The 14,008-nt window shown below is 40.0% G+C and overlaps 3 protein-coding genes across 3 annotated transcripts in view; 2 read left to right on the plus strand and 1 right to left on the minus strand.

Annotated features, from left to right (window-relative positions):
* LOC108232099 (eukaryotic translation initiation factor 4E type 3) overlaps positions 1–1,014 on the minus strand; it is a 4,514-nt gene extending 3,500 nt beyond the window's left edge. Inside the window, exon 1 of the mRNA XM_017409680.3 lies at positions 550–1,014. Within this exon, the coding sequence (XP_017265169.1) occupies positions 550–701 (152 nt within the window). The 5' untranslated portion in view covers positions 702–1,014. The remainder of the gene's footprint in view (positions 1–549) is intronic.
* Positions 1,015–1,088: 74 nt separating this feature from the next.
* On the plus strand, positions 1,089–8,236 carry LOC108232098 (serine/threonine-protein phosphatase 4 regulatory subunit 2-A-like). Its single transcript, XM_017409679.3, has 9 exons — positions 1,089–1,224; positions 1,885–1,966; positions 2,096–2,266; positions 4,068–4,161; positions 4,262–4,299; positions 4,423–4,497; positions 4,680–4,826; positions 4,966–5,243; positions 6,983–8,236. The coding sequence occupies exons 1-9, from the start codon at positions 1,191–1,193 to the stop codon at positions 7,297–7,299; spliced, it is 1,236 nt and encodes a 411-aa protein (XP_017265168.1). The 5' UTR covers positions 1,089–1,190; the 3' UTR covers positions 7,300–8,236.
* Positions 8,237–11,203: 2,967 nt separating this feature from the next.
* guca1b (guanylate cyclase activator 1B) lies at positions 11,204–13,830 on the plus strand. The gene is made up of 4 exons (XM_017409394.3): positions 11,204–11,582; positions 12,017–12,166; positions 12,329–12,443; positions 13,374–13,830. Exons 1-4 carry the CDS (start codon positions 11,379–11,381, stop codon positions 13,496–13,498), a joined length of 594 nt encoding a protein of 197 aa, XP_017264883.1. The 5' UTR covers positions 11,204–11,378; the 3' UTR covers positions 13,499–13,830.
* Positions 13,831–14,008: the final 178 nt, after the last annotated feature.

The raw sequence follows: 14,008 nt of genomic DNA on the forward strand, positions 1-14,008 counted from the left end.
GTGATCAGATGACAAGTAAACAACACTGACCCCATTTGAGCACAGGCCATGATTTGAACACGCCGTCCATGTTGGAGCATGTGATAAACCCTGTCGTGATTACTCAATTTTTATTTATTTATTTAGTTTTCTTTTAAAGTCAAGACTGTTACATGCATGCCTTTTATTACTGGGGAACCTTTGGCACTCGTCAGTTTCATTTTTTTTTTTAATTGACTAAAAAATATACCAATGGCAGAGACAGGAGGTTCAAGTTTAAAACAGAGGCAGGTGCTTATAAAACCTCACTGTGTTGATTTATTAAGTTTGGCTCCTGTGTGCTGAGGTGGAAATAATTAAATTAGCGAGAAGCTGTTAACCAAGCCCCTCTTTAATGAAATGTTCTTTTTATTTCTAAGGAGACAGTCCAGTCCAGACAGTTCAAATAAGCAGATTTCAGGTCTGGTAAATTCTTTGTTCTGAGTTCACCCACTTGGCATCAGTTTCATAAGAAAACACAAAGACAGTGGGCGGAAAAAACAACAACAACAACAACAAATATTTTCTTACCTATCGAGCCAGAAGGTCCAGGGTGAGTGTAAAGGCAGGATATCGTTTTCACTGTTAGGTGAGATTCTTCCTAAATCTTTTCCACTCATATGGATGTTTTTCTCCAGGCTGGACGGTGAGCTCAGTTGTATTGCAGCTACAGGCACTGCCATTATTACCCACGACAACCCGCCAACTATCAATTAATATAACAATTTAATAACTCTGTTATTCCGAAGTTCTCCGGGAGCTGTTCGGGTTCAATATATATCGCTTCGTTAGGTGATATTAACCCGGATCAGCTGCTGACTCATTGGTGGTTTCAACGGTTAGCGCCGCCGCCAAGAAAAAAAAAATGTTGACGTCCCCTTGTTATTCCACAGCACACCAGAGATATCGAGAAGCCACTGTCGTCAGAGCCCGCATGCACCTGTAGCTTTAAACACAACTACGGAAAGTATTAAGCAACGTTTAAACTCTGGCGACTTATTTTTAACCACTTGAGTATTAAACTCCTTTGTTGATATTCGCCTCTTCCGCAAATGTAGAAGACGTCACCGCGCACATGCGCAGTAGGGCGCTGTCACCAGCTTTGTTGAGTTGCTAGCTGCTAGCTGCGCCGCTAATCAGCGAGCATTTCCTGCCTGTGAGTGGACACAGCTATGGATATCGACACCTTGCTGGAAGCGTTTCAAGGCAACGTTTACACTTATCTAAATGAATGATATAGTTTTAGAATTTGATGATTTTGTATTCGGATTTATTTTCTTAAGGGGGAAAAAAAAATCATCATTATTTTGATAACTACGTTTCGCACGTTTACCGTCCGAATTTTAGCATACCAGCAACAACTAGCTTTTGAAGAAGGCACTTGGAGAATGAAACATTAGTCCCTACTTGACCCGATTGCTTTAAAATTACGTCTTGCAAGAAAGTAGTCTGTTGCATTTGATATTTTTCACTTTTTTGTACTTGAGCTTACACTAAGTGATTATGTAAACAGCTAGCTGTAACGTACTGCTAACAATGCCTTGCTAACTTTACAACATATGCAACTTTCCGTGCAGATAAGTGGCTCATTTAACATTTTCTGGTTGTTTTTCCCGAAAAAAATACATTTTTTCCCCTTAACGCAGCTGATTAAAAATACGTTACATTTATTTAACCAAATGCACCTTAGATGTGTGTTAGAAGTTGTATTTGAAACTAATGCTGATTTTCGCCATTTGCAGAAAGAAATATATTAACCTTTGCAAGCATGATTTAGGGAAGTTTGATTTCTTTGTGTAACCTGGCACAGCTCAGATTTCCTAACCAGTTGGATCAGTAGGTGTTCTTTTTTCTTTTTGCCTACAGATTTTGAGAAGAAAGGCAAGAAAGAGGTCTGTCCTGTGTTAGAGCAGTTCTTGTGTCATGTTGCCAAGACAGGACAACCAGTGTAAGTAGCAGCTCGCTATAACCTCTTTGAAACTAGATCCTGACATTGCTTCATGCTGTTATTGTTTTGTGCCTATGAAAGATAGACTTATGTTTTTTTTTTGTTTGTTTTTTGTTTTATATCTTCTAGGATCTCGTGGTTGCAGTTCAAATCATACTTCATGTTTAAGTTGGAAAAAGTCATGGATGATTTTCATGCTTCAACGCCGGAGCAGAGAGGACCGCATAACCCCAATGTTGAGTATGTTGCCTTTGAAGAAATGAAAAAAAGGATCTTAAAGATTGTTGATGGTTACAATGGGTAAGTGGAGTTAAAATCATTGTTTTGAAGGCTTTACAAGGCTTTATATATATATATATATATATATATATATATATATATATATATATATATATATATATATATATATATATATATATATATATATATACGTGTGTATAAAGAATGCATTAGCCTGACCCCCTTTCTAGGCTGCAGTTCACTCTGTTAGCTAGGTTTATTTTCACATTAAAACTGATTGCAAAATCTTTTAAAGCTGAGCTTTCGCGTCAATGATTGCTGTTGCCTCCGTCTACAGCCTAAACAACTGCAGGCATAAAAGCAAACGAGTAACAATAACATGAAGTGATCTTACTGTTTTCGAAGGACATCATAATTCTCTGCGTAAAACATTTTCACCAGAGTTTACCAACCATTGCGTTTTTAAACAAGCTTGATGAACAGTTTATTTCCATAGTGGGCATGTTTAGTACCTGTGACTTAACAACAAAAAAATAGGGAGGTAGGAGGGGATAAAGGAATGCTTTAGTCCTGTAAACATATCTAATTCAATTCAGTTCAGTTTATTTAGTATATAAAAGCAAAAACAAGTGCAAAATCATAAATCCACTTAAAGCCAAAACAGATTCAGATTCAAATCCAATTACAGCCCAATCGTACCTATTGTAATACAAGACTCTCACATACAGTACATAATGAAATGCCAGTTAGTAAAAGTTATTTATCTAAGGCATCCAACAGATTGCTTTGGATTTTCACTTCAGCGCAATCCCCCATCCTGTGCAAGTGCTTGGTTGCAGTGGAAAGGAACCAGCAGAACCAGGCTCATCTGCCTCGACCGGCTGGGGGTTGAGGGGACAGGAAAGAGACACAAACAGACACTGAAAGATTGGTCCAGGTGGAGTTTCTATGGGAGGAAAAATGCATGTTAATGACAGCAGTAATTGTATGTACAGATGTGAGGTATCGACAAACAGCAGGGCGAGGAAATGTGGTCAGTTTGTCCCCCAGCAGTCTGAGCCTATAGCAGCAGAACTAAAGGAGAGCTCAGGAAACCCAAACCAACTCTAGCTGTAGGATTTATCAAAAATAAAAAATCTTAAGCCTAGTCTTAGAAGTAGACAGGGTGTCAGCCTCACAGACAGAAACAGGAAGTTGGTTCCACCAGAGAGGAGCCTGATGACTGAAAGCTCTGCCTCCTGTTCTACTATTAGAACCTCTAGGAACCACAAGTAAACCTGCAGTCTGAGAGCGACGTGCTCTGTTAGGAAAATATGGAACAATAAGCTCTTTATTATAAGATGGAGCTCGGTTTTTGAGAGCTTTGTATGTTAATAGTAAGATTTTAAATTCTATTCTGAATTTGACAGGGAGCCAAAGCTAAAAATTGAGAAATACAATCTACCGTTTAAAAAAAACCAACCCTAGTTTAAACTAACCGCACATGTTTTTCACCGTCTGATCGCTTTGCAGTTCTACTCCCTCTCGCGATTTCTCACTTTAAAAGATGGAAGTTAAAGTACGCAGTCAGACAACAAGCGTAAAATCTGATACAAATCACAAACTACTTCACAAGAAACAACAGTAAGAGAAATACAGTGCGATTAAATGAATGATGATAAACATGTCGCCACGCTATAACACTGCTGCAGTAGTGTTGGTATGAGAAAATGTTACTATTACATTTTGGAGATATGGATACAGTCCTGTCAAAATGGGTTTTAGGCTTCCAGCTCAGGCTGGTTTTCTAAGATGGGGGTGATGCTGACATTAAAAATATTATGTGTTTCTAAAAGTAAACATCTGTTTGTAACTTTGCCAGAATTCCATTCACCATCCAGCGCCTGTGCGAATTGCTTACTGATCCCAAGCGAAATTATACAGGTACAGACAAGTTCCTCAGAGGTTTGGAAAAGGTGAGAAATTCACAATACTTCTTTGTATAACAGTCTGTTAGGTTTTAGTTACGTGTAATGCTGTTTAACATTAACGCATAATACTGTTTGGTTGTTGCAGAATGTAATGGTCGTCAGCTGTGTTTACCCCACATCAGAGTAAGTACATCATGGGCTAACTTAATGCCCTCCTTGTGTTCCTGGCAACAGTTTTAAAACGGAGGTGTGTTATTAAAAGTTCGCATAACAGGTATTTTCTGCGCCTTTTTACCCCTTTCAAAGGAAAAACGGAGTGTCAGGCGTAAACAGAATGAATGGAGTGATGTTTCCTGGTAACTCCCCTCTCTATTCAGACAGGTGGGAGTTCAGTTCTTTTCAGCATTTGTAATAATCCGGCACGTCTTTGCACAAAACCAAATACAGTCGTGAAAGGCTAAATCTATCTTACCTGTCAGGTTAAGTTTGATTCTGCTGATTTGTCTTATTTATCTGGTAGCGTGACTTGTTTTTTTTGAAGTGGTCATTGTTTTCTTGTGCAGCCGAAATGTGAATGGACCAGGCACGCCAAAAACACTCAACAGACCAAAGCTGTCAATGTCGACTTCGCTTTCCACTAACGGGCTCCCCGACTGTCCAGTCAGTAAAGAGCCAGGCCCAGCCGCTGAGGTGGAGGAGCACCCGATGAGGTAAGTGGGAGTGAGTGTGCAGGACACCTAGTTAGTGTAAACAGTTTGATAATAAGCAGTAAAAGATCTTATATTTTTATAGAACATACTTAAGGATTAGTCTTTAGTCAGAGTAATTGATTTCGTGTGTTTGTGACAGTGAAGCACTGCCGTCAGAAGATGAGATGAAACCAAAAATTGTGATTAAGAACAAACACCCCGAGGAAGAGGAGGATGCTGACTGTAACAGCCAAGAAGCCAAGAGGCTGAAGTTTGACGTAAAAGCAGAGGATGAAACAAAAAGGGAAGAAAAGGAGTCGTCTTGTCATAAAGAACCGGAGCACTCGTCCAACTCCCAGGAGTCACCGGAAGACTCCCGTGAGCCGCAGTGCAAAAGTGAAACGTCTTGTGACGCGCCGAGCGACGCCGACAGTCCTGGTAAGAGTTCGTACACGTGCTGACAAAACGATCAGCGTCTGATGCAAACGAGAGCATTGGAGCGTAGTGATAACCCATCTGAAAAACGTTAATGCAAATGGAGTTTTTCGAACACTAAAACATTCTCTGAACAGCCACGAAGTTAAAACCACCAGCAGGTGAAGTAACACAGCTCATCCTGTTAGAACGTAATGTTCCGCTGTGGAAGCCTGCATCCTGACATTTGCTTGCATGGTAATTTGACTTGACAACCATTTAAAGATTTTTGAAGATCTCGTTTCCACCACACACACACACACACACACACAAAACTGGCATAGCTTGAAGAACTTTGACAAAAAGGCTGAGGTAAAACTTTGCCTCTACACTCCCTTGAAACCAATCTGATGCCATCGGTGAGGAGGAAGTCTCTCCCATCACGGCTTTTGTATGGCTTCCAAGTTTTTGGTCCATTTGGGAAAGCCCCTTCTCTTACACCCACATCGACAACTGTTTCCTGTCCGTAACTGTGAGAGAGGGAATACAAACACTGCAAGTGTTTTTAGCTCTCTTTTTCTACTGTTTACCTGGCCTATTTGGGAACATAATCATGGTTTAAATTGGGGATTTGCTGTGCGCGCGCGTGTGTGTGTGTGTGTGTGTGTGTGTGTGGTATAATTTCCAGACTATTTAGGACATTAACAATTTGGCTACAGTAACAATGGAATTGGGATAGCTTATTTATTTTTATTTCAAATAGTTTATTTTCATTGACAGACACAGAAAACAACATAGAGCCTAATTTTCTTTTGGGTCTTTTAGTTAAACTGACTCGCCAGTAGCTCCTCTTCTGCTCTTTTCTCATCCCATGCTCTGTTCTGCTCAACTTCACTTACATGAGGAGGATTCACAGAGAGAAAAGAAGACAACACTGAAGGCATGACATAACCCATCTGGAAACGGATAATGTGCTCGTTCAGTTTTTGTACTCTAATATCAAATGAGGGTACAAAAGGGAGGTGTATTACTACCAGAGCCTGGCCTAGTTACCTTATCATGTAACACCAGTAAGTTAAGGGTTCACAGATGTCTGGAGTTGCACACCTTCTGAAAGAAATCTGTAAGCCTGCTCCTCTTAGCGTCGCTGGTTTTTAACCTTTGCCTCTGGAAATTCAAAATTGACACTTAAGCGCCTTACAGTATCTAAGTAAAATTAAAGCGGCGCCGACAGTTAAATTGAGGTTTTGAGGCGACGAAAACTCCAACCGGGTCATTCTCAGCATTAGCGATACTTGGCCTCTCAGTAAGCTGAGCTTTCTAAGTACAGCTGGAGACAAACCACAAGAGTTCCAGTCATGGTTCTGATGGTTAAAAATGTTGTTTTAATTATTCACAACAGAAACACATGAAAAGGTTAATTACTTCAAATGTGTCTCATTATACAGCGCTCGTGCCCTGAGCCAATTTAATCCCTAGTTATCACGGTAAAAAGCACCTGCCCCAACAGACGCTGTCTAAATAGACGATTTAAATAGTTCCCATGGTTTAACAAAGACTTCAGTCTGTTTTCTTGTAATATTTTATTCTTGTTGATCATGATAATTAAGACTATTTGCGTTACACACACAAGCGCATTTTTACTGCGCTTGCATTGCATTCACAACCCGTTGTTTTTTACATTCATGAACACGGTCACCCAGGAGTAATTGGTTACCACTGACTATTTATAAACATTATGTCACTGTCTGTTTACTCCTCAGAGCCAAGCGGCACACAAACGGAACCAGCCGAGAAGGAGGGAGACTCGGCCGAGAGCGCGGCGGCCCCCGGCGCTCCCAGTGGCGGCTCCGAGGATCAACCCGAGCGGTCGGATCTATCAGAGACGAACACGAGCTCCGAACAGGACAATGAGGAGTGCAGCAGCAGCAGCAGCAGCAGCAGCAGCTGTGATAGAGCGAGCTCAACCAGAGACGGGCAGGTCTCTTCTTCCAGTAATTCCCCTGGCTTGTCAACAGAGGGTGGTGCTGACATTTCAGACAGTGCAGAGACTGCAATCGAGCCTGGGGAACACGACTAACCAGAAGCCCAGCGTACCAACTGACTGTTTGTTTTTGTTTTGTTTTTTTACACTGTATGATACCACCCCAAGGGTATATCTGTAGCACTGTGGACCTTTTAGACATCAGGACCAAGAGCGACATGGACTTTGAGACTCCTTACAGAAGGATCCTAAGCCCTCCTCTGTTTCAGCTTCTCATGGCCTCTTGTCAGCTGGTCTTTAAACTGGAAGGAGATTATTTGAAAAAAAGATCATGGAGACTGCCTTTTTCACTATTAACTAAAAAAAAAAATCTGATTTTTTTTTTAATCTTGATTTCTATCTGAACTTATAATTTAACCTTGATAACGTATCTTTGTATTTCATTAGTCATTTGTTTCCAAGGAAATCCATTTGACAGAATTGTGTTTTAGCCTAAGCACAGTAGTTTAGACTTTTTAATGAATCCGTCTCTTTCTAGGTGAATGAGGACACCTGTCATTGAGAATACGAAGCAAAACCTCATGGATGTCTGTGTTTTATATGAAGCACATACCATATATATATATATATATATATATATATTTCTTACCTTGCACTTATTAGCATCAACCCCTTAAAACATGTGCAAAATGTTGTTTTTGCTTTGTCACTGTATGAAGCCAATATAACACAGTTGTGCCAGTAGTGACCACTTTGGTTAGATAAATCATTAGTTTGGTCGAAGGGTAGCCATTTCTGCATCGAACTCTAAAACAAAACACACGGTACTTACACTTTCCGTATGTCATCCCTTAGCTGTACCACTTTCACTTTTGATAATAAGGGTTTTTACAGTACACGTCTGTAAATCGTTTTTTTGTAGACTTGTAATACATGTCCACTGCCTTCGTGAAACCGATCGCTGGAAACTGAAGGCTTGAGCGTGTATGATAGAATTTGTGGGAAAGCAATAAATGCTCAAATTTGAAGTGTTCAAGTGGGTTTTATTTGAGTTGCAAATCGAGTTACGCGCCGCTCGTGCAGGATAATTGCTGAGGCAATTATGTGGAGGATTTTAAGGCCAAGCTCGGATGTGTGACTGTGGCTGAACAGCCTCGTCTGTCTGGTCTGAAAGGCAGGAATATTTGTGTTCTGAAAATAACCTCTGAAAAAAAAGCTGTGCACTTTTGTAGTCCCTTGCTGATGTTGGGGTGGTGTTTGTGGTCCCAAAGCATTAGCTAAATGGATGACAAACATTACATCAGTTTTTTTTGTTGTTGTTGTTGTTTTTTCACCTAATCACTACCACAGATTATTGCTGGCATGCTGATTAGATGTCACAAACGTCATATTTACATACTCTTAAAAGACAAACCTTTTCTAATCAAACTTTCATCGTTTTCCCGCCTGATTGCATTGAAGGGATCGTTCAGATTTTTGAAGTGAAGTTCTGGGAAAAGCTGACATATCGTACATGTCGTCGATAGCTGTTTGATGACCTAAACTTGGAGAAACAGTTTCAGTTTTTTTCTGAATAAAACTTGAGGAGCTAACAGTGAGTGTGAGTGGAGCAAAAGAAGACTGATTTTGTCTTGAAACAACGCAAGTCTCAAAAATGTCATAGTTCACCCAGACTCTGTTTTGGAAAGCTTTACACCATCTTCAGTTTCACTTTACGTGGTCATTCCAGCAGAAATATTATGATTTTCCTGTTGGAGGTGCTCCAGACTGCATCAGAAATGCTACAGCGCACTGCTGCTGCCATTTGTTTTTATAAATAACTGTAATTCTGTGTCATGCAGTGTGAAATTGATTATGCTGTAAAGACTTATAAAATAGTGTTTGCATGAGGAGCTATGGAACTTCTGTGATCGCAGATGTTTTAAGATGGCATCACTCCGTTTGGTCAGAATTAAACTCTGTTTTTATCTCCAATCTTAAGTGCTTGCTCCAAGTATTGTCTTTTAAAGGTGTTTATTTTCCTGAGTGAAAACAGATAAAAGGAGAACAACGAGCCTCAGGTACAGAAGAATGTGTGCAAGGTGAATGAGGGGAAAAAGAAAAATACAGGTGGGTTTAAAAATATTGGTTGTGTAAGACCAGAGGGTATGAATCATTTTAATCATGAGAGGATAACATCCAGTGGCCTTGACACCCCTAAGCTAAGATTATCAGTATCCCTGCTGTCAGCACATATCACGGCCCAGGCTAATACTGGGCCGGTCCGAGCCTATAAACAACACTGGTGTTATTCTGCTGAGCGTACCATTGTCTTTGTTCAGTTCTCACAGGGTCTGACAGAGTGATGATGTCCTTCAGTGTCATCACAGGTGAGAAAAACAGTCATGGCGGGCTGTCGGGAGACTGCAGCAGACCAGTAAACAGTAATCAGATCTTTAGGGATAAATGACCGCTTGACCGAAATGAATCATCAGACAGATCAGGAAATTCCTATTCTGGAAGGAGATTACGTTTCCCCCTTCTACCGTATAACATACGACTAACATGAAAAAAATTTCCTAAACCACCTTAAGCACATAGCACCCTTTTAATTTTATCAGGTAATACACCGCGTGTGTTTATTTTTACTTGTTTTATTGCAACCTCCTATAAATGCTTTATGATGTTTTACATCCATTTTAACAGCTATCTGTCATTTCTACTATTCTGAGTCATTTCTTTTTTCAAAATTACTTCAATTAGCTCTTTTGTATAGGTGATCCAATCCTTACTTCACCTCAGCTTTGCTTTAAAGAGAAATTCTGATCATTATAAAGTGGGTTCTGTGGAAAGGTCATGAACATCGGTCCGGTCCAAACAGAGCCACTTCCACAGCAAATCACTGACGCCTTAAAAAAAACAACAACAATTTCATGGGGTTCCATGTGAACGCTCTTTAAGGCAGTCAGTTTCCTGTTACACAACTATATCCACAAAAAATATGAACTGAAAGTGCAACAGCTAGCTGCTGCCGTCGCTGTTAGCGCGTGCAAATAGCCACAGAATTCTGTGCAAATAACTAAGTGTCGCAACACTGAAAGCAAATTAAAATCTCTTGAAATTTCTAATCACACTTCTGTAGCATTCCTGTCCGACAGCATCGAAGGAATAGCTCAGATATTCTGATGTGAGGTTTGGGAGATGGTTACGTACAGTACATGTCTTACATGTTGGAGATGGCAGTCGGAATGACCTCAGCGTAGAGAAATGGTTTATTTCTGAACTTATTCAGGAGCTAACACTTCAGAATCTAGGGTTTCAGGATAACACTACTTCATAGACCTTTACGCCGCCGTCGGTTTTGCATTACAGGATTATTATTTTGGATGAAATATTATGAAACTCCTGCTGGAACTGACCCCAGGCCGCACCTGAAGTGTGACACTTTGCTGCCACTGCTGCTATTTGTACTTGAAATAACAACAGAATTGTATGTAAATAACCACGCACTGCAAAATAACGGTGATATAAATGTCTATAGAATAGCGTTTGAAAAAAAAAACAAAAAAAAACTTAATTTTCTTTCAGATTGGAGCTGTTTTAATATGGCAGCTATCCACTTTGGCCTTAGCTGTGTTCAGTAGGAGCTACCCAAAACAGGATAGGTACGAAGAGGTTAGAACCTTTCCACAGAAACCCACTTAGAAAATGGTCATGTAGATATCATGTAGAGATGCATCATCAGTGGTCCTTGAAACTTATGTTAGGGAGGAAGCATCCACAAAGCTCACAAACAGTGCATGCATGTATGTTTCCTTGTTTAGTGTGAGTACGTGCTGCAGCCCAGGGAAGATCCCTTCATCATCTTTCTATGAACTAATTAAGTTTGACATGTCTTTATTTCTAATCCCCTATCATGTGATCCATAGAAATCTGACTCCCATCCTCACTTTCAGGAGGGATTTGCTGCAACGCAGAGCCTGCTTGTATGGACTTCCATGCCTTATTGGTTATTTTAGTTTTTGCTGATTAGCAAGACGCTCGTTGGACGAGCTGGCTTCGTGACCCGGCTCTGACCTTCATGGATTTTGTTTAGTCAAGGAAAAGTGTTAAAAGGGGGAAAGTTCACCCAAACTGGTTAATGTAATGTAAGAAATCGTTTCAGCGTCAGGGGAGTCGGAGCGAACCTTCCCATCATGGGTCAGCGCCTGAGCGAGGACAGCGACCCTGACAAGGAAATCGATGTGGCCGAGCTGCAGGAATGGTACAAAAAGTTTGTGGTGGAGTGTCCGAGCGGGACGCTGTTCATGCACGAGTTCAAGAGCTTTTTCGGCGTCACTCATAACAAGGAGGCGGCGGATTACATCGAGAACATGTTTCGAGCCTTTGACAAGAACGGTGTAAGTATATTGTCAACCTAAGCGGGAGTTCAGGGCTTGAAAATAAAAGCTCCTCAGCATTCGTTGACATCTGATTATTACGTTTAATCATCATTATTTGATAGGCAGAAATGTAACCAGAAGCAATTTTAACTGTTGTTTGATATCATATATTGTAGTTTGTAGTTCAAGTAAGTAAAAATATTAAAACGAAGCAAGTTTCAGCTCCTGAAATGTTTGTGTCACAGATATTCTGGTTTCCACTGCACTCACAGCAGGCACTTTAAAGGCATGACGGTCGACATATTTTAGGATTTTCTCAAAAGCATCGAAAGATTTACAAATAGAACATTCTCATTAATTCGTGTATTTTAATTAGCATGTTGCAGCATAGAAATTTCTCCCACTTAAACACTGGCTCACGGTGTTCGAACTCTTCCCGTTTGTGTTCTCAGGACAACACCATTGACTTTCTGGAGTACGTGGCCGCGTTGAACTTAGTTCTTAGAGGAAAACTGGAGCACAAGCTCAAATGGACATTCAAAATGTACGATAAAGACGGGAGTGGATGCATCGATAAAACAGAACTTCTTGAAATTGTGGAGGTAATGTTTCCCCATTTTGTAGTGCTCACGTGTCCGGCGTTGTCGATCGTGTATATTGCATATATATAGAGAGAGATTTACAATACTTCAAAAGAAATCCTGGGACTTCAATAAAACTAGACAATGCAGGAGTCGGTTTAAAAATTTTCCCGTCTCTTTCAGTCCATTTACCGGCTAAAGAAAGCCTGCCATGGAGAGCTGGACGAAGAATGTAATCTGCTTACTCCGGACCAAGTGGTTGACCGGATATTTGAGTTGGTGGATGAAAACGGAGATGGTAAGAGTTTGCGACGGCATCTTCAGACTTCTATGAGTTTTGTTAGGTGTTACGAACCGGCTCAGCCAGGGAAAGGGTGAAGTAACATTAAACCAGATGGAATTGGTTTTGAAAAAAAAAAAAAAAGTAAATTATTGTTTAGTCTTTTTAGTTTTAAACAAAAGCAGAACAAAAGGAGGACACCATAAACAATGCTAATTACCATTAGTTAGGATTTACAAACATAACGTCTAACAAAAAGCAGTCAAACAATTACAAAACCCTATGTAACAAATTTACCAAAACTTTGAATATCAAAGATCCAAATTCCAAAGGTTTTAGTCACTGACCAAATTAACAAAACCAAAGATTTCTATAAGTAAGACTTCTGGGCCTGTCTCCAGAAACCAACAAAGATGTTTACAGTCAGCTCAAAAAGACAGGCCTCAAACCAAACACTTGGTCACAAATAAACCTGGCAGTAACAACTAGTTTGAATTAAACATTTTAACCAGCAACTAACAAGCCAAGTTCAAACATGTCACAATACACCCAAACAAAGAGATTATATCACCGCCATCCCAGCAATGACAGGAGAGCTGGATTTAAACAGATAGGTATTTTCTGTGATTGGAGGAGCAGGGAGACGGACAGTCCAACCAGAAAACAGAGGGATGTCCATTGGGAGGAGTCGGGAGAGGCCAGCCAATCCCAGATGTGGAACCACAGAACAGGGCCATCCAATCAGCAACCTGCAACTGCACAGCCTTATACAAACCAAATGGCCTGAGGCCATAACATTGGGTGTTGTCAGTCTGCTAATAAATCTGTGATGTTCTGACAGGAAATGAAAGAAAGACAGATTACAGTGTCGTCTCTTTGTTAAATTAGGAAAATTAAAGTATTGAAGAGAAGTGTGTTTGAATGGAATGACTGTCCTTTGGCACCCAGGTGAGCTCTCGCTGGATGAGTTCATAGACGGAGCACGGAGGGACAAGTGGGTGATGAAGATGCTGCAGATGGATGTGAACCCTGGGGACTGGCTCAACGAGCGGCGACGCAGCGCTGACTTCTAAGACTGACTCTTCCAAACGATGTGGGATCATTCACTTAGTGATGTTGTACATTAATGTATATAAAATCAAACTGTCATTGCACTTAAAGACACAGGATTTTAGACATATTTCTATGACAATGTTGTTTTGCTTCTTGAGTTGAGAAAAGCTGCTTATATTGTCACACTATATATAACAGTATAACAGTATTCTTGAGCTTATTTACTTCCCATTATGTTAATGCAGGTTTGTTTATGTATTTTACACATGCAGTAGTTAGAAGGCACCTACTGTATTTTCTTTTGTGTCATAAATCAAGCATATTTGTTCAATAAATCAACACAATAAACTTGCACATTTTTTTCTAACTCATTCAGATCCTAGATAGATAGATGGAAAATTCAGTAAAAAAAGTCAAAAATATTCTTTGTATATGCTTCTAACATAGCTTCCTTATATATCTAATTATAATCAATATATATATATATATATATAGTTATATATTTATACATATATAAATACAGTTTGTAA

Source organism: Kryptolebias marmoratus, linkage group LG8 (assembly GCF_001649575.2).
Source record: "Kryptolebias marmoratus isolate JLee-2015 linkage group LG8, ASM164957v2, whole genome shotgun sequence".
NCBI lineage: Eukaryota > Metazoa > Chordata > Actinopteri > Cyprinodontiformes > Rivulidae > Kryptolebias > Kryptolebias marmoratus.